This window comes from Amblyraja radiata, chromosome 18 (assembly GCF_010909765.2).
Source record: "Amblyraja radiata isolate CabotCenter1 chromosome 18, sAmbRad1.1.pri, whole genome shotgun sequence".
NCBI lineage: Eukaryota > Metazoa > Chordata > Chondrichthyes > Rajiformes > Rajidae > Amblyraja > Amblyraja radiata.
Window position 1 is genome coordinate 1,147,919 of NC_045973.1, and position 15,991 is coordinate 1,163,909.

A 15,991-nucleotide genomic window follows, 5' to 3' on the forward strand; every position below is an offset into this window, starting at 1 on the left:
TTTTGTTCTTTCGCTTTTCTTTTCCCTTATTTTTAAGTTCAAAGGTTAAAATTGAATGTACAATAATTGTATAATTTTATATGCCGGTTGTTTTATTCTTGTACAATTGCTTCTAATAAAAATAATTATCAAAAAAAAACTCCCCTGAAGTACAGACAGGCTCCTCTGTCAGCTTCATCAGGAGGTGGCTGCAGAGATGTGTACTGAGTGTGTGGATAGAGTCTCTGTCCAGAGGGACAAGCACTGCGTGAATTTACATCACATGTGATGCCTTCCTACATCTGCAACTCATCATGCTCTTGTCCCATCACATCAATGTGATGTTGCAGGTCAACACAATTAGATTGCTGCTGGATCGTCTTTGAAACAGAACAGGGTGGGGAGCTGCCACTGCAACATGAAAGCTTTGATCATTTGCAAGACTCTTGGCAAAGACGCGAGTGGATTAGAAATAAAGCAACCGATTAGCCACAGCAGTGATAAAGTTAATCGGCTGCAAGCAACCCCTCACGTCAGAGAGAAACTAATGGCCAAATGAAACAGCAGCAAGTATCAACTCCTCTACACAGTATGTGTAAGAAAGAACTGCAGATGCTGGTCTAAATCAAAGGTAGGCACAAAATGCTGGAGTAACTATGTTCCCGATGTTGGGTCAGTCCAGAACCAGGGGCCACTGTTTAAGAATAAGGGGTAAGCCATTTAGAACAGAGACGAGGAAATGTGGAATTCTCTGCCTCAGAGGGCGGTGGAGGCCGGTTCTCTGGATACTTTCAAGAGAAAGCTAGATAGAGCTCTTAAAGATAACGGTCAGGGGATATGGGGAGAAGCCAGGAATGGGGTACTGATTGGGGATGGCCAGCCATGATCACATTGAATGGCAGTGCTGGCTCAAAGGGCCGAATGGCCTACTCCTGCACCTATTGTCTATAACTCAGCAGGACAGGCAGCATCTCTGGAGAGAAGGAATGGGTGACGTTTCAGGTCGAGACCCTTCTTCAGACTGATTACACAGTACTTCTATACAAAGGTAGTGTGCAGTTTGTTGGACAGAAATCTTGGATACCACAAATGTAAGTTATTTGTGGTAGTAAAACTTTATTTATAATTAAGACGGAATATTTGCACATTAACTGCATCATATACATAGTCAGGAACTTAGATAAACTCTACTGTTCAATTTCTAAAATGATATAAAGAATTACAAAATAGTGAAAAACAGGCAAATAATGTACATAAATCAGTCGCCTCAAATAATTGTGAAGCTGTACTAATTTAATCCCAACGTTCCAGAGACAAACAGGTTCATTAGAAAGAAGCGATCCTAATATACTTCCCTACTTTCAGAAAAGTCAGCTGTCAACCTGTAAATTGTGGCCAGTCTGAAGAAGGGTCTCGACCCGAAACGTCACCCATTCCTTCTGTCCAGACGCTGCCTGTCCCGCTGAGTTACTCCAGCATTTTGTGTCTGGCTGTGGACAGGACCGTTCACCACACAAAGGGCGCTCTCTCACGTAACATCCGCACTCCAAAGCGCTGCCACTCGCGCTGGTGTATCCACAGCTCCTGCGTGGTGTCCAAGCACGCCAGCACCGCTCCACCCTTCCACGCTATCAGCCGCGCATCCATGTCCTCATAGGGAACGAAACAAAGTGAAAACACCAGGTTAGTTATCTGGACCAGAGATTACTGCAAATCCATTAGAAACGGCAAGATTGTGTTTCTTCTCTCATCTTCTACATACATTCCCTTGATAGTTAAAGCTCTGGTGGGCGACAATGAAAATAAAAACAACAGGTTGAGAAGACACTTAAAAGACACTCGGACAGATACGTGGACAGGAAAGGTTTAGAGATATAGTCTAGACATGCTGCCTTACAGTGCTGTCCGCACCAGAGACCCAGGTTCAATCCCGACTATGGGTGCTGTCTGTATAGAGTTTGTACGTTCACCCCGTGGGTTTTCTCTGGGTGCTCCGGTTTCCTCCCACACTCCAAAGACGTGCAGGTTTGTAGATTAATTGGCTTGGTGTAATTATAAATTGTCCCTAGTGTGTGTAGGATAGTATTAATGTGCGGGAATCGCTGGTCGGCGCCTACTCGGTGGGCCGAAGGGCCTGTTTCCGCTCTGTATTTCTAAACTAGACTAAAAATAGACCTGAAAAAAATGGCCTCAGATTTTCCACTGAGGTGGTCATTTAGTTTAGTTCAGGGATACAGCATGGAAACAGGCCATTCGGCCCATCGAGTCTGTGCCTACCAGGGGCTGAAGCAGCAGCATTTCCAAACACTCCAACAGCAGATGACGCCAGACTTTACTGCGGGCACAGCGAGAGGCGCCTCTCACCTTGGGTCTGGTGAGGACTTCAACATTCTCTACGATTCTCCGGAAGGATGGCGGCATCTTGTTGAGGATTCTGTGCTGCAGGAACTCCTGAGCCCCCTGGAACATCAGACCGCCCCCCACCACCAAAATGGAACTGTACATCTTCTTTTTTGTTTCATCAGAACCTGCAGAGTGAGCCCATTATATCAGACCATATCCCAGGAATCATTTAAATCATCTCAAACCCAAATGTGAAACCAAATGACAAACCAAAATACAAACAATATTCAGAAGAGGTGACGATTTGGGCCGAGACACTTCTTTAAACCCTTGACACAGAGAGTGGTGAATCTCTGGAATTCTCTGCCACAGAAGGTAGTTGAGGCCAGTTCATTGGCTATATTTAAGAGGGAGTTAGATGTGGCCCTTGTGGCTAAAGGGGTCAGGGGGTATGGAGAGAAGGCAGGCACAGGATACTGAGTTGGATGATCAGCCATGATCATATCGAATGGTGGTGCAGGCTCGAAGGGCCGAATGGCCTACTCCTGCACCTATTTTCTATGTTTCTATGAGTCTGAAGAAGAGTCTCGACCTGAAACGTCACCCATTGCTTTTTTCCAGGGATGCTGCCTTACCCCGAGTTACTCCGGCATTTTGTGTCTATCTTCAGTATAAACCAGCATCTACAGTTCCTTCCTACACATGGATTGGTTTGTTCTTTACTCCACCCCATCAGCTGGCCATTTGACCCATCGAGTCGCTGCTAGCTCTTTGAAGTCTTATAGTCTCACTACATCTGAAGTTTACCTTTAAATCCTTCTATTTCAAGCTTTAGATTAGTAAAAAAGTCTGTGGCTCAAATATCATTTTAATAAGCAGGGTACACAAAACTGTATCCTTTGTTCCTGTTATGTTCTGTAGACTAGATACAACATTCACAATATTATTTTCCTTTTTATTGTATTCAATCTTCCTGTAGTAGGAACATCCATCAAAACTATTTTGATTTCTCTCACTTCAGATAACCCCGGCATTCCCTCGCTCTCTCCCTCTCCATCCCGCCCCATCCAAGTAGCACTAGCTTCCCGTTTTCACTCAACAAACAGCTAACAATGGCCCGTTTCCTCTATCATCCTTACTTTTTTGCATATCTTTCATTCATTGTTCTTTATCTCTCTACATCACTGCCTTTATCGCTTGTTTCCCTTATCCCTAACTGAAGAAGGGTCTCGAACCAAAACCTCGCCCATTCCTTCTCTCCAGAGATGCTGCCTGAGTTACTCCAGCATTTTGTGTCTATATTCGGTTTAAACCAGCATCTGCAGTTGCTTCCTACACAAAACCATTTTTAAGTTAACCACTTGTTTTGGTGACACCGCTTGATAACCCCACTTACCACAACAATCGATGCTGTGCAGTATGGATTTGTCAAGGCCCAAAGCCTTGCCCTCAAACTGTGACACGGTGGTTTTACGGGCCATCAGGGCGGCAGGCAGATCCTCAGAGTCGTTGCCAACCAGCACACAGTCGTGCTGAGAGGACGCCAGCTCCAGCTCGTGGCTCTTCTCCACACCGTCACAGTTGGGGGCTCCCAACTCTGCCTCAAACCCAGCATACTTGGCCAGTGCCTTCCTCTCAGCGATGGCCTTGGCAGCCTAGACAAGACCAGCAGCAGCACGTTACACAGCTATAACTACAACACAGGACATTATTTCAGAGCAATTACCAACACGGGTTCATTAGAATCAGATGTGCAGATGCTGCAGCCAGCTCGTTTACATTAGTTTGCAGTAACAATTGGTTCCTGCTCTCCACTGCTGGGTAAATACTCCTGGGAAGGAAGGGTAGGTCCATGATGCTCACCTGCTCCTGTTTGCTCTGGGTCGCCACTAGATATTGTTCATCGTGCGGGTCTTCAGAATCGCCGTGGGACCGGTGTTGCAAGGTGGTTATCTTCTGGCCCACAATGCCAAAGGTGGCAGGGTAGAAGAGAGCCATTGGGGCCTGCCACAGGGATGTACGGACAGTCAATTCATGCCAACTCTCACAACCCGGTTAATTCTGAATAAGCATCATGAATGAACGTGTACAGACCAATACCAGAAACATCAATGGGCCACAGCCAGACATAAAAACTGCTATTTTCTACGAGTAGTAGCTCTACTCAATAACGAAAAACCTGTAGCCTCCTGTTGCCCTGGTATTTTATTTAATTCACATGTTTAATCGATAATGCTTTATTATTGTTTAATATTTTATGTGTCATTCCTAACTGTCACTGTATGTCATGTTGTTACATGCGGGTGGAGCACCAAGGCAAATTCCTTGTATGTAAATACTTGGCCAATAAACTTATTCATTCATTCAAATCATTAAACACAACCACTCTCGGCTCAGAAATCTGGTCCCAATGACTTCAATGGATGGAGATTTTAGAAGGGAACCTAAATGTACCAAGTATCTTACACCACCATTAATGCACGGAGCTATCAGCAACTTTTATATTCGCAGTCAGACCAAAACAATTTCAAAGCAGTCCCATCTTACACTTTGAAACAGATCATTGTGGAAGCAAGTCATTTAGTAGGATATTAGTGGTGGATTGAGAACAGTGGCATTCTTCGTGAGTGGAACATTTAGTGACACTTGCTCTCCAAAACTCAATTTGAACTTCAGTTTCATTCAGATTGGATCTCTGCATTTCCCTGTGCAACTGGATCGTCGACTTCCTCATTAACAGGTCACGATCAGTACCAACTGCCCACAACATTTCCTCCTCGATAACCATCAGCAGATGGACACCTCAGGGCTGTGTGATCAGTTCCCTGCTCCACTCACTCTCCCCGTGACTGTGTGGCCAGACACACCTCCAACTCTGTTCCAATTCCAACTTTGCCACAGAAGGCACTGGAGGCCAGCTCACTGGATGTATTCAAGACAGTTAGATTTAGCTCTTAGGGCTAACGGAATCAAGGGATATGGGAAAAAAGCAGGAACAGGGTACAGATTTTTAAAAAATTATATTAAAATAGGTGCAGGAGTAGGCCATTTGGCCCTTCGAGCCAGCGCCGCCATTCAATGTGATCATGGCTGATCATCCACAATCCGTACCCCGTTCCTGCCTTCTCCCCATATCCCTCGAATGGCCTGTTTCCATGCTGTATCCCTAAACTAAACTAAATGACCACCTCAGTGGAAAATCTGAGGCCATTTTCTTCAGATCTATGTTTAGCTTAGTTTAGAAATACAGGGCGGAAACAGGCCCTTCGGCCCACCGAGTTCGTGCCGACCAGCGAGCCCCAAGAGCTCTAACTCTCTTTTGAATGCATCCAGTGAATCGGCTTACTTTCAGTGACTGATGTACAAGGACACCCAGGTCTTGATGCACCTCCCCTTTTCCTAATCTAACACCATTCCGATAAAAATCTGCCTTCTTGTTCTTCACATTCACCCACATTATACTGCATCTGCCCACTCAGATGATTCTGGATGATCAGCCATGATCACATTGAATGGTGGTGCTGGCTCGAAGAGCTGAATGGCCTACTCCTGCACCTATTGTCTATGTTTCTAACTCCATCTTTAAATCCAGCAACAACATGACTGCTGTTGGATGAATCACAGGCAATGATGAGTTGGATTGTTGGTGAAGATTGACAATCTGATTGAATAGTGCCAGAACAACAACTTGTGTCAACGGCAGCAAGCCCACTGAGCCGATTGTTGGATCCACCATCCTGTCTTCATCAACACGTTAGCAGTAGACAACTTGAGGCTTTTAATTTATTGAATAGTTATCTGTGACTATGTTGACAAGCCTGTCACGCTGCTGCAGCGTGAGAATGTCATCGTTCCATTGTTGATAATCAGCACAATAAAACGCTCGCAACATTTTATTTTTACATTGACTAGATTGCTTCAGCCGTGACAAATTGTCAAGTAACAAAGACTTTGGCTACCTGCAGCTTTTCGTCTCCCAGCCTCAACTGGTATAACAATGCTGGACAATCAGGGTGACGGATCTTGAACTCGTGGTCCTGAATTCCAGAGATATCCTGTTGGGTGAAGGGAAGATTTTACTCTTGCACCAGCGAGTGTTTCAATCATTCATCGACCGTGCAGCAGTAACGCTGCCATCAAACCGCCCGTCAGCACTGACTGTGTGGAGCTGTCACGTACTCTATGTCTGCCCCACCCCACCCCCACTGATCTGTTAATGACCTGCGGAGCAGAGCTGCAGTTTGAGCTCACACTGAAAATTAGCGCCATTGTAAAAATAATCACACAATCCATGGAATTGCAATTAAAAAATCAAAAACAGGTTAATTTCAAGAAGTGAAACCGATCTTTCCTCCCCAAAATTAAACAACTTTGTGCCATCCTCCAAAGTGTCATATTTTTTTAAAGTTTTAAGTATTGTTTTACCCAAGGTTACAAAACCTAAAGTTCAATGTTTCCACTTGTTTTCCCAGAGTTTTATTTTCAAACCGAAAGCATGTTTGACCTGGTCAAGATGGCAGAATGTTTCTTTAAGCAGCTGGAGGAGGAGCGAGTCCATCCGACTGAATACTTGGCACTCGCGGTAGGGAAAGCCAGACCGCTGCATCAGCCAGTAGTAACACCTGGTCACGTCAGCTCCTCCGTACGCCAAACGCAGCCTGTCGGGCAAACACCACCGTTCTGTCAGTGTAAGCATTAACACGCCCTGACTTGCTGCAATGTAGTATTACAATACAAATATCAACACAACTATTCTAAACTCCTACACCAATGCATGCTCCCCAACAGGTTTAATCTCAGCAAATGTTCAAACATCAGCTGCTGCATCGAGTCAACTTAGTAAGGCCCTCTGGAAATCCTTTCCTAAAATATATCACTTCCCTCGCTAAGACTCTTCTTAAAATCAATTGCCGTGACCAACGTATGCTCTCTCTTCTGTCCCCAGGGCACCTATTTCCATCGGACATGTCTACATAAAGCAGCATCTGCAGTTCCTTGCTCCTACATCAAGCACACTGGAGTATATGCTGAAGATATCGTTAATATAAACTATAAAACCTGTGTCTAGAGGGACAGTCGTGTCCGTGCCCTTTGGCACTGGTCGTGCACTTTGCCCAGTTCAAGCCAAGCTCAGAACAATCCTAATCAAAGAAATCCCTCCCAGGCAGAGCTGAGAAAGGCCCAACTATATCATTTTAACATTATATATGCTCTTCTATGAACAGATCAATCACAACAATCAAGCCAAGGGCAGCACAGCTGCTGCCTCACGGCGCCAGATTCAATCCCGACTATGGGTGCTGTCTGTGCAGAGTTTGTGCATTTGTCCCTCTGACTGCCTGGCTTTCCTCCGGGTGCTCCGGTTTCCTTCCACACGCCAAAGACGTGCAGGTTTGTAACTTAATTGGCCTCTGTAAGTTGCCCCTAGTGGGCAGGACCCAGAACTAGTGTTGATGCGTTATTGATGGTCGGCGTGGACTCGGTGGGCAGAAGGAGTAGTTTCCATGCTGTATCTAATAAATCCAAACTAAAATATAATCGCCCACCACAATGGTTTTTCGGAACTTGTTACATTTCCCATTGTATATTTTTGAATATGATTTTCATTTGAAAAATTGCAGCACATTTGGACCACTTACGATGTGTAGCTCAGCAACAAGCTCTAGCCATGATGTCAGAAGGATCTTAGAAGCACAACTTCCAATCAAAAACAGCCAATCGGAATTCAACTCCATTTAACTGTATGAAGTGATTAGTTTTGAAAGTGGCATTCATTAAATGGTTTACACTCTAGGTTATTCATTGGATGCAGTTTGAGTCATAGTGATATAGTGTGGTAACAGGTCCTTATGCCCAACTTGCCAACCGGCCAACATGTCCCAGCTACACTAGTCCATATCCCTCCAAACCTGTCCTATCCATGTACCTGTCTGTTTCCTAAACATTGGGATAGTCCCAGCCTCAACTACCTCCTCTTGCAGCTCGTTCCATACACCCACCTCCCTTGGTGTGGAAAAGCTACCCCTCAGATTCCTATTCAATGTTTTCCCCTTCACCTTGAACCTATGTCCACTGGTCTTCAATTCACCTACTCTGGGCAAGAGACTCTGTGCATCTACCCGATCTATTCCTCTCATGGTTTTATACACCTCTATAAGAGTTGTACTCCAAATGAGGACGCCCCAGCAGACGTGTACTGCAGAAAATTGCTTTCTATAGTAAATTTGAAACTTCTGGTTAGGTTTAAAAGACAGCATGTCATGTCATTCCTGCAGCTATACAGACGAGGTGTAGGAAACGTCCAGGACACACTGACCTGGTGTTGCGATGAGAAACTCCGTCCTCTACACAACACACGCTGGTCTTCTGTTCCCCCACATCCACCACACAGGCACTGCTTAACCCACTGCCAAACGTAGCACAGATCGATTCCTGCTGCACAATTACACCTGCAAAACATGACAGACGGGCACGGCTTAGCAATTAAATGTCATCAAAAATACTTTGACACAATTCTGCTGATTCTTGTTTGATGAACGTTAAATATCTCACTTATTAAGCTTAGTTAAACCCTTTTAATTAGAAATAAATGATAATAAAATGGTTAACTCACAATAAAATCTATAAACAAAATATCCATCAGAAATGAAAGGCCGGAACGGTAGCGCAGCGGTAGAGTTGCTGCCTCATAGCGCCAATGACCCGGGTTCCATCCCGACTACGGGTGCTGCACATTCTCCCCGTGACCTGCGTGGGTTTTCTCCAAGATCTTCGGTTTCCTCCCATACTCCAAAGACGTGCAGGTTTGTAGGTTAAATGACTTGGTATAAAATGAAAATTGTCCCGAGTATGTGTAGGATAATGTTAGTGTGTGGGGATCGCTGGTCAGTGCGGACTCGGTGGGCCGAAGGGCCAGTTTCAATACTGTATCTCTAAACTAAACGAACAATTAAATATTCAGATTCTAAAGATCATTGATGAATGTTAACCTTTTCATCTCTGCAGAAACAATGTTTGTTAAATATTTTGGAAGAGATCTCCCAGGACACTCAAAATGCCTAAATTAACCTCAATAATAATCACACTAGGTATCCTTACCTGAGAATCCTATATTGTTCAAAAGTAGGTTCACCAACTCTTTAACATGCTGCCTGTTGTAGATGTCTGGGATTAGCAGGATACACCTGTAATACTTATGCAATCAATAGAAAAGACAGAAGAATTCACTTGCATACGTCAGTCAAAATTATAAATGACCAACAACACTTGATCTTATAAATTATGTATAAGATGTGTAAGAAAGAACTGCAGATGCTGGTTTAAATCAAAGGTAGACACAAAATGCTGGAGTAACTCGGGACAGGCAGCATCTCTGGAGAGAAGGGATAGGTGACGTTTCGGTCGAGACCCTTCTTCAGACTGATGTCAGGGAAGTTTGTGGGACAGAGATAGAATGTAGTCGGAGACAGTAAGACTGGTGGGAGAACTGGGAAAGGGGAGGGGATGGCAAGGGCTATTTGAAGTTAGAGAAGTCAATCTTCATATAAATTTTGTATTTGTATCTACGCTTTATAAAAACAAGCTTGACCCAGAGTCTCTGGCACTGTGCCACGATTTTATTTGATTTCCCAAATGTTTGGATCGTGATTTACAAATTCTGCAAGGACAAATTTCTATAAATGGAGTGGCTGTAAAGGGACAGTCTACTGCACTGAGACACTAGCCTTGCTGCCAGTTTACAATGAGTACATCAAAGCCTTTACAAACAGCTCCAAAATGATAGATGGAAAAGGTTCGACAAAGATAGATTAAAGGGAAGCTGCAAAAAGGTAGTTTTGGAAAGGAAATATCAACTTTATTTTGACAGTTTAATAACATTTTCTCTGATACGTTGTTAATTTTACTCCTGAAAGTTATGTTTATAACAGAAAAATATGGAACAAGTTTTGCACTGAATGAAGTCGACTGTTGTTTCATTCAACTTTACATTTGACGTGACAGTGTGTGGTAAAGGATTGTCAGGGCTTTGTTGTACAACAGAAATAATTCGGGAAAACAAGCCCACATTTACATTCTACATCACTTGAAGTTGGGACGGTAATATTCTCATTCATGTGGTTACTAGTTGAAATGATTGATTGAGGAATAAACAATATCACAGTAGTTTTACCATTTGAATGGAGGAAGTAAAGATACTAACCTTCAAATCCTTGCTGGGAATTTCCAGGTATTTCTGAATGGCCAATGTCCATATGGCCTCTAGATCAGCCAACAGAGCACTGAGGGAGCCTCCAGGCCCGGTGTGGAGGTTAAACTGACCCCGGCGAACTGGCCAGTGTATGTTGTAGCAGTCTGTGGGCTTTACATATAATGCCTGAGAGAAGAAAATGGAGCAGTACTATTTTTCATCATCTTTAACCTCTTACTGTGAAATACATCTGCCTCCATAAATATTATCAATCAACTTAAAACCCAGGTCTATCAAATTCTAGTAACATTGACAGAGAACAGTTAATTCTGTGTCTTAATTTCTATCCCGAAAAATTAGAAAGGATAATACGAACTTGGTAAAGTCCTCTGATTCAATATAAGTACTGACCAACATTTCCCAGCCTGGTGCAGGAAAGTTATGAGCAAAATTACACAACATAAACTTGCGAGTGGAGCACCAAGGCAAATTCCTTGTATGTGTACATACTTGGCCAATAAACTTATTCATTCATTCATTCAGTTTCACAGTTGGTTGGCCCAACAGAAGAAGTTAGGCTTCCCAACTACTGTTGAAAATAATCAAACAGCGATCTGCAGAGGTTTATGACAATGTACATTTGGAGTCGCTAAATGCTATGGCAAGACTAATTTATAATTTGCAAATAATATCTTAGTGTGAGCACATAAATGTTGGAATAAAACATGTTAGTCTGTCAACATGGAAGCCCAGTGCCTTCCTAATGACAAAAGATGTCAAGCGTCAGGCAGCCCCACGTTAGAACTTTTGTTTCAATGTACTAAGAAACAACGACAATTAAAAATAGAAAAAACTTTGACATAAAAGAATTTGCTTTTATAAAATAGTATTTATGGCATTAGGATGTTGCGAAACATTTACAATTGACGTATGACAAGGTAGATAATTAAATAATCTGTTCCGCACAATTACTTGATGAATAAATATCGAGCAGAATATCAGGATAATTCTCCTACTCCTCTCCAAAGAATTACACGTCAACAAAAGATTTATTTTCTAATTAAAACAAAGTATTACCTCTTCGCCTACAAGAAACTCAGGTTGAAGTGAGGTGTCTGTCCATTTGACTCCAGAATTAGCATCCAGGACTGCTGGTCTCATCTGCTTGTTGTATGCCCTCACCTGAAAATACATCAACGTTCAATATGTTGTCCATTGCTCAAAAAGCTCGGAATTAATTCCACGTCCACCGAGGACGTACTTACTGCCCTCCCACAAGCTGTTGTTATCTTCTTAAACTCTTCTTTAAAATTCAAACAATGTCTTGCATGAACTTTACAAGCATAAACACCGTGGAAAATGACAAACTATCAATAATGATTGAGACACGAGGAACTGGCGATGGTCGAATCCTGAGCAAAACACAAAGTGCTGGAGGAACTCATAAGTTCAAGGAACGCTATTAGGCCATTCAGCCCATCAAGTGTACTCATCCATTCAATCATGGCTGATCTATCTTTCCCTCTCAACCCCATTCTCCTGCCTTCTCCCCAGAACCCGACAATCAGTGGGTCAGGCAGAAGGAACACGTGCGTTACAGGTCGGGGCCCTTCTTCAGACGAAAAGTCGCCCGTCCATTCCCTCCACAGGCGCTTCCTGACTCGCTGAGTTTCTCCAGCACTTTGGTGTTTTTATTAATGAAGATCATTTGAAATGCCAGTTATTCTTTATCATACCCAGTTAATGCCACTAAGAAATGCAGATATTAATCTTGTTTCTAAAATAAGCAGGCCTCTCTTCCCTGAATGTTTAAACCATTACTAAAGTGGTATCGCTCCCAAGTGAAGAGTAATTCTGTACCTGATCAGGTGGAGCTGGGATCCGTCTTGCACCATTCGACATCTTTTTGGACCAGATGGCCTGGTCCACCATTTTAAGGCCATTCAGTCTTTGCTCGTTACTTTCTGGTTTCTTTAATTTAAAAATAAAAGATTTGTGGATTATCCAACTCATTACTCTCTGACCTTTTAAAAATAAACATTTATTTGAGAATTGTCCTGATAATTGTTAAAACAAAGGTAATCTATTAAGTTATAAAATATTTTTCTTTGGTGAAAATTAAATTAGTCTTCTTAGGTACAGATTAGCCTGATATATGCATTTGGCCCAATCTGGCCTCTTTATTCCCAGCCAGGCCTTCAACCCCAGTAACAGAGAACAGCCAAAAAACAATCATATCATGGAGCAGAGTCAACTTTATAAAAATAAATCCCATTTAACTAATCAATTGAAGTTCTTTGAGGATGTAGATTGGGGAAATCAGTGGATGTGATTGTAGTTCACGACTGTTCTCCAGTTGTTGATAGGATGGTTCAGTTGCCTGGTTACAGCTGGGGAGACGAGGGAGTGAGCTCTATATCTCATGTTCTAAAACATCCTCTAATTTATATCAGAATACATGAGCATGTTTCTTAATCAATCTTTTGCTTCTTTTTCTTAAGACTTCTTATACAACTAAATATCATATCTTGTTTGATGATGCTTTTTGTGAAGTACCTTGGCATATATGATGAAAGAATGGGTCGACTGGGCCTGTATTCACTGGAATTTAGAAGGATGAAAGGGTTTCTTATAGAGACTTAAAATTCTTACGGGATAGGACAGGCTAAATGCAGGAAAAATGTTCCCCATGTTGGGGGAGTCCAGAACCAGTTTAAGAATAAGGGGCAGGCCATTAGGAAACTTTTTCACCCAGAGAGTTGTGAATCTGTAGAATTCTCTGCCACAGGAGAATTTACCTCTTAGGGCTAACGGAATCAGGGGATATGGGGAGAAAGCAGGAATGGGGTACTGATTTTGGATGATCAGCCATGATCATATTGAATTGTAGTGCTGGGTCGAAGAGCTGAATGGCCTATTCCTGCACCTATTTTCTATGTTTCTATATCGATAGTATAAATCGAGCTATTGTTGCTTCTGAATTTTACCGACTTCTTTCCTGTTTCACCAGGGCGGCAGAGTGGCGCAGCGGTAGAGTTGCTGCCTTACAGCGCCAGGTTCGATCCTGACTACGGCTCCTGTCTGTTTAGAGTTTGTACGTTCTCCCCTTGAACTGCGAGAGTTTTCACCGGGTGCTCTGGTAAAATTGTAAGTTGTCCCTAGTGTGTGTAGGATAGTGTTAGCGTATGGAGATCGTTGGTCGGCGCGAACTCGGTGAGCCAAAGGTTCGTTTCCACGCTGTATCTCTAAACTTAGGGGTGGCACGGCGTAGAGTTGCTGCCTTACAGCACCAGTTCCACCCTGACTACGGGCACTGTCTCTTTGGGGATGGTACATTCTTCCCGTGACCTGCTTGGGTTTTCTCTGGGTGTTCCGGGTTCCTCCCATACTCCAAAGTTTTGTAGGTTAATTAGCTTTGGCACAAATTATAAATTGTCCCTAGTGTACGATAGTGTTAGTGTGTGGGGGTCATTGGGCGGTGCGGGTCAGGTGGACCACAAGGCCTGTTTCCACGCTGTACTGTGCATTATTCTGCAATGCAAGTGGAAGCAGGTGAACAGCCTGAACAGAATTGTTGTGAACGAAAGGGACAACTTACATTGAGCCCGTCCCGATGGAGCCAGGGGTCCTCGTAGTGAGGTTGTCCTTGCTTCTTGTGCCTTCGGGCGATGACGTGCGGAATCCCGACAGGGAGCGTGTCGGCAGCACGGCCGATCCTCAACGTCGATGAACCCGCGTGAATAACCACTATGAAGTTACTCTGAATTGGCTAGAAAACATGAACATTCCAGGTTACAATCCAGCCCAGCCTTTCACTCAATGGAAGTGACTGCACACAAGGTGCATCTCTGCCCATTGTGGGGATGCTGGAGTGGAAGACATGATTATGGCAACAGAAAAAGACTCGCTAACAACCCCCTCCCTGCAAAGATCAACGTTCAACTGGCATCTTTAATTCATTGCATTCGCCAAATACCAAACAGTCGGTCCCACACAAGGACATCTTGCTTTATCCAATTAAATCACACAAGATTGGATATCCTTGCGTGGGGAGTAGGACATGGGTGGGGGAAGAGGAGGTGGGGGTGGAGAGAGAGAGCGAGGAGGGGGGGGTAGAGCGAGGAGGAGGGGGGGAGAGAGAGGAGGAGGGGGGGAGAGAGAGGAGGAGGGAGAGGGGGAAGAGAGAGGAGGAGGGAGAGGGGGGAGAGAGAGGAGGAGGGAGGGGGGAGAGAGGAGGAGGGAGGGGGGAGAGAGGAGGGAGGAGGGGGGAGAGAGAGAGGAGGAGGGGGGAGAGAGAGGAGGAGGTGGGATGAGAGGAGGAGGAGGGGGAGAGAGGAGGAGGGGGGAGAGGAGGAGGAGGGGAGAGTGGGTGGAGGAGAGAGGAGGGGGGGGGAGAGAGAGGAGGAGGGAGGGAGGGGACTGGGGAGACGGAGAGAGGGGGGGAGAGAGCAGAGGAGAGAGAGGAGAGGGGGGGGGGGGGGGGAAAAGTGATGGTCGGGGGCAAATGGAGACGCTGGTGCCGGCCTGACCTCCAGCACGGACTCGGGGATGCCGGCGGGGACGATGGGCCGCTTCACCCCGCGCTGCTCCTTCTCCCGCTCCTTGCCGTTCTCCGCCTCCACCTGCGTCATGGCGGAGCCTGGGCCTGGAGTAGCAGCCGCGGCCCGGAGCGGGGACTAGGCCCGGAGCGGAGCCTGGGCCTGGAGTAGCAGCCGCGGCCCGGAGCGGGGACTAGGCCCGGAGCGGAGCCTGGGCCTCGAGTAGCGGCGGGAGCGGGGTCTCGGTGCCTCCCCGCCCGCCAGGCCGCCAGTTTCCGGTCCGGCAACGCGCTCCGGGCTGCTCCCTCTCCCCGCGACGTCAATTCCGGCCCCGAGTCCGTCAGTGTTTCACTGTAATGTGTCCCCGCGGAACAATGGCGTCCTCACCTGCAGCACAGGTAATGTGAACACAGCACTCAATGGGTCACAGAGTAAACAAACCACCTAGGACAGTCCACAAAGCCCAGATTCACCAGAGAGACTCAGACAGTTCAGTTTATAGATCAATGGTGGATGTGATCTCGCTGGCCCTCCACTCTGCTCATATGTCAGGCTGTTATTTATTGATTACAGCTCAGCATTTAACACAATCATCCCCTCCAAACTGGTTACCAAACTCTCAGAACTGGGTCTCTGCGCATCCCTCTACAATTGAATCCTCGACTTCTTCATCCACAGACCACAGTCTGTCCGTATTGGTGGAAATGTGTCAGCCTCGATAACAATCAGCACGGGAGCACCTCAAGGCTGCGTGCTCAGCCCCCTGCTGTACTCACTCTATACTCATGACTGCGTAGCCGGTCCTAGTGCGGACTCCATCATCAAGTTCGCCGACTACACCACTGTTGTGGGATGTATCACTGATGGAGATGAGTCAGAGTATAGAAGTGAGATCGACCGACTGACCAAATGGTGCCAGCACAATAACCTGGCCCTCAACACC

General features: G+C 45.1%; 1 protein-coding gene across 3 annotated transcripts; it reads right to left on the reverse strand.

Annotated features, from left to right (window-relative positions):
* Nucleotides 1-1,053: 1,053 nt before the first annotated feature.
* actr8 (actin related protein 8) lies at nucleotides 1,054-15,400 on the reverse strand. 3 transcript variants are annotated; one of them, XM_033036554.1, is made up of 14 exons: nucleotides 15,239-15,398; nucleotides 15,040-15,146; nucleotides 14,109-14,279; nucleotides 12,371-12,481; nucleotides 11,588-11,692; nucleotides 10,523-10,696; nucleotides 9,421-9,514; nucleotides 8,639-8,771; nucleotides 6,827-6,980; nucleotides 6,282-6,377; nucleotides 4,186-4,326; nucleotides 3,719-3,977; nucleotides 2,344-2,507; nucleotides 1,054-1,629 (listed from the first exon to the last, which is right to left on the reverse strand). In XM_033036554.1, the coding sequence occupies exons 2-14, from the start codon at nucleotides 15,139-15,141 to the stop codon at nucleotides 1,486-1,488; spliced, it is 1,848 nt and encodes a 615-aa protein (XP_032892445.1). In that variant the 5' UTR covers nucleotides 15,142-15,146; nucleotides 15,239-15,398; the 3' UTR covers nucleotides 1,054-1,485. The 3 variants fall into 3 exon arrangements, with proteins under 3 accessions (XP_032892445.1, XP_032892446.1, XP_032892447.1); XM_033036555.1 differs by having other exon boundaries at nucleotides 15,040-15,155; nucleotides 15,211-15,398; XM_033036556.1 differs by lacking the exon at nucleotides 8,639-8,771 and having other exon boundaries at nucleotides 6,827-7,035; nucleotides 15,040-15,400.
* Nucleotides 15,401-15,991: the final 591 nt, after the last annotated feature.